Source organism: Rhagoletis pomonella, unplaced genomic scaffold, assembly GCF_013731165.1.
Source record: "Rhagoletis pomonella isolate Grant_MI unplaced genomic scaffold, Rhpom_1.0 Rhpom_scaffold_00013, whole genome shotgun sequence".
In the NCBI taxonomy this organism is placed as follows: domain Eukaryota; kingdom Metazoa; phylum Arthropoda; class Insecta; order Diptera; family Tephritidae; genus Rhagoletis; species Rhagoletis pomonella.
The window spans coordinates 2,045,117-2,046,291 of NW_023458567.1; the positions used below are offsets into that span (position 1 = coordinate 2,045,117).

The window sequence follows — 1,175 nt, forward strand, 5'->3', positions numbered from 1 at the left end:
AAGTTGCTGATGTTATCGGGCGTGGGACCGCGCAAGCATCTTGAAAAACTGGACATACCGGTGGTACACGATCTGCCAGTTGGTTCAAATCTGCGCGATCACGTAAGCCTAATGGTTCATTTTAAATTGGAAAACACATCTTTCGACGCGTTGGAGCAGACGAGGCACATCGATTTATTATACCAATTCCTGACTCGCAACAACAGTCCGTTGGTTAATGGATCAAGTAGTATCACCTCCTTCGTAAACACCAAAAGGGATAGCGATTTACCAGATATACAATATCACTATGCTCTAAACCAACAAGGCGATGTTGAGTCCCTCGGAGTTTATTTTGCGCGACGTGACCAAAAGTACACAGCGAGCTTAATTCGGCAATTAAGGAAGTCACATTTGATCTCCTTTTTCTTGTTGTCGACCAAGCCTCGCTCCGTAGGCAAAATACGTTTGCGCAGTTCCGACTACCTTGATCATCCACGCATCTTTTCGAATTATCTTAGTGATCCCGAAGACATGGCGACTATATTGCGCGGGATACGCTTTATCGAACGCTTAGAGCGCACAAAGGCCATGCGGGAACTAAATGCAACCCTGTTCCGTATACCACTCGAGGAGTGCGATGAGTACGAGTACCGCTCCGAAGCCTACTGGCGTTGCTACGTTAAATACTTCGGAGAGGCGGGTTATCACCCGACCGGCACCGTGAAAATGGGCCTCAGTAGCGATCGGGGAGCATGCGTGGATCCACGCTTACGGCTTCATGGTGTAGAGAATTTGCGAGTGGCCGATGCCAGCATAATGCCCGATGTGCCACACGCAAATACGAATGCACCGACGATTATGATTGGCGAAAGAGGGGCGGACTTTATAAAACAGGATTGGAAAGAGGATGACCAAGGGGCGAATGAGTCAAAGTGACGTAGTTTAAATGAGTTATAAGTCGAACACTTTCTTTTACAATCACGTTTTTTTTTTAACTAATCCTCCTCCGAAAATAAATGCATAAATTTCTATTCATTGGATTCTTTCTCTGCACTCTGCAATGCTGCGTCAATGTGGTCAACTGGAACGAGTAGAGGGCGCTCGGAGAAGTTAAACTCTTTAAGTACGAGCCTTTTAAGAAAACGGTCAAGAAATAAATTGCTAATAGCTCTGATCCAATACTTTTCGTGTAA

General features: G+C 45.6%; 1 protein-coding gene across 1 annotated transcript; it reads left to right on the plus strand.

Annotated features, from left to right (window-relative positions):
• The first annotated feature begins 9 nt into the window (after positions 1-9).
• Positions 10-918, plus strand: LOC118748268 (glucose dehydrogenase [FAD, quinone]-like). Its single transcript, XM_036482643.1, has one exon. It carries the CDS (start codon positions 10-12, stop codon positions 916-918), a length of 909 nt encoding a protein of 302 aa, XP_036338536.1.
• Positions 919-1,175: the final 257 nt, after the last annotated feature.

Bases quoted from the DNA above. Each gene is read 5' to 3' on its own strand.
- LOC118748268 (XM_036482643.1), top strand. From the start codon at position 10: ATGTTATCGGGCGTGGGACCGCGCAAGCATCTTGAAAAACTGGACATA.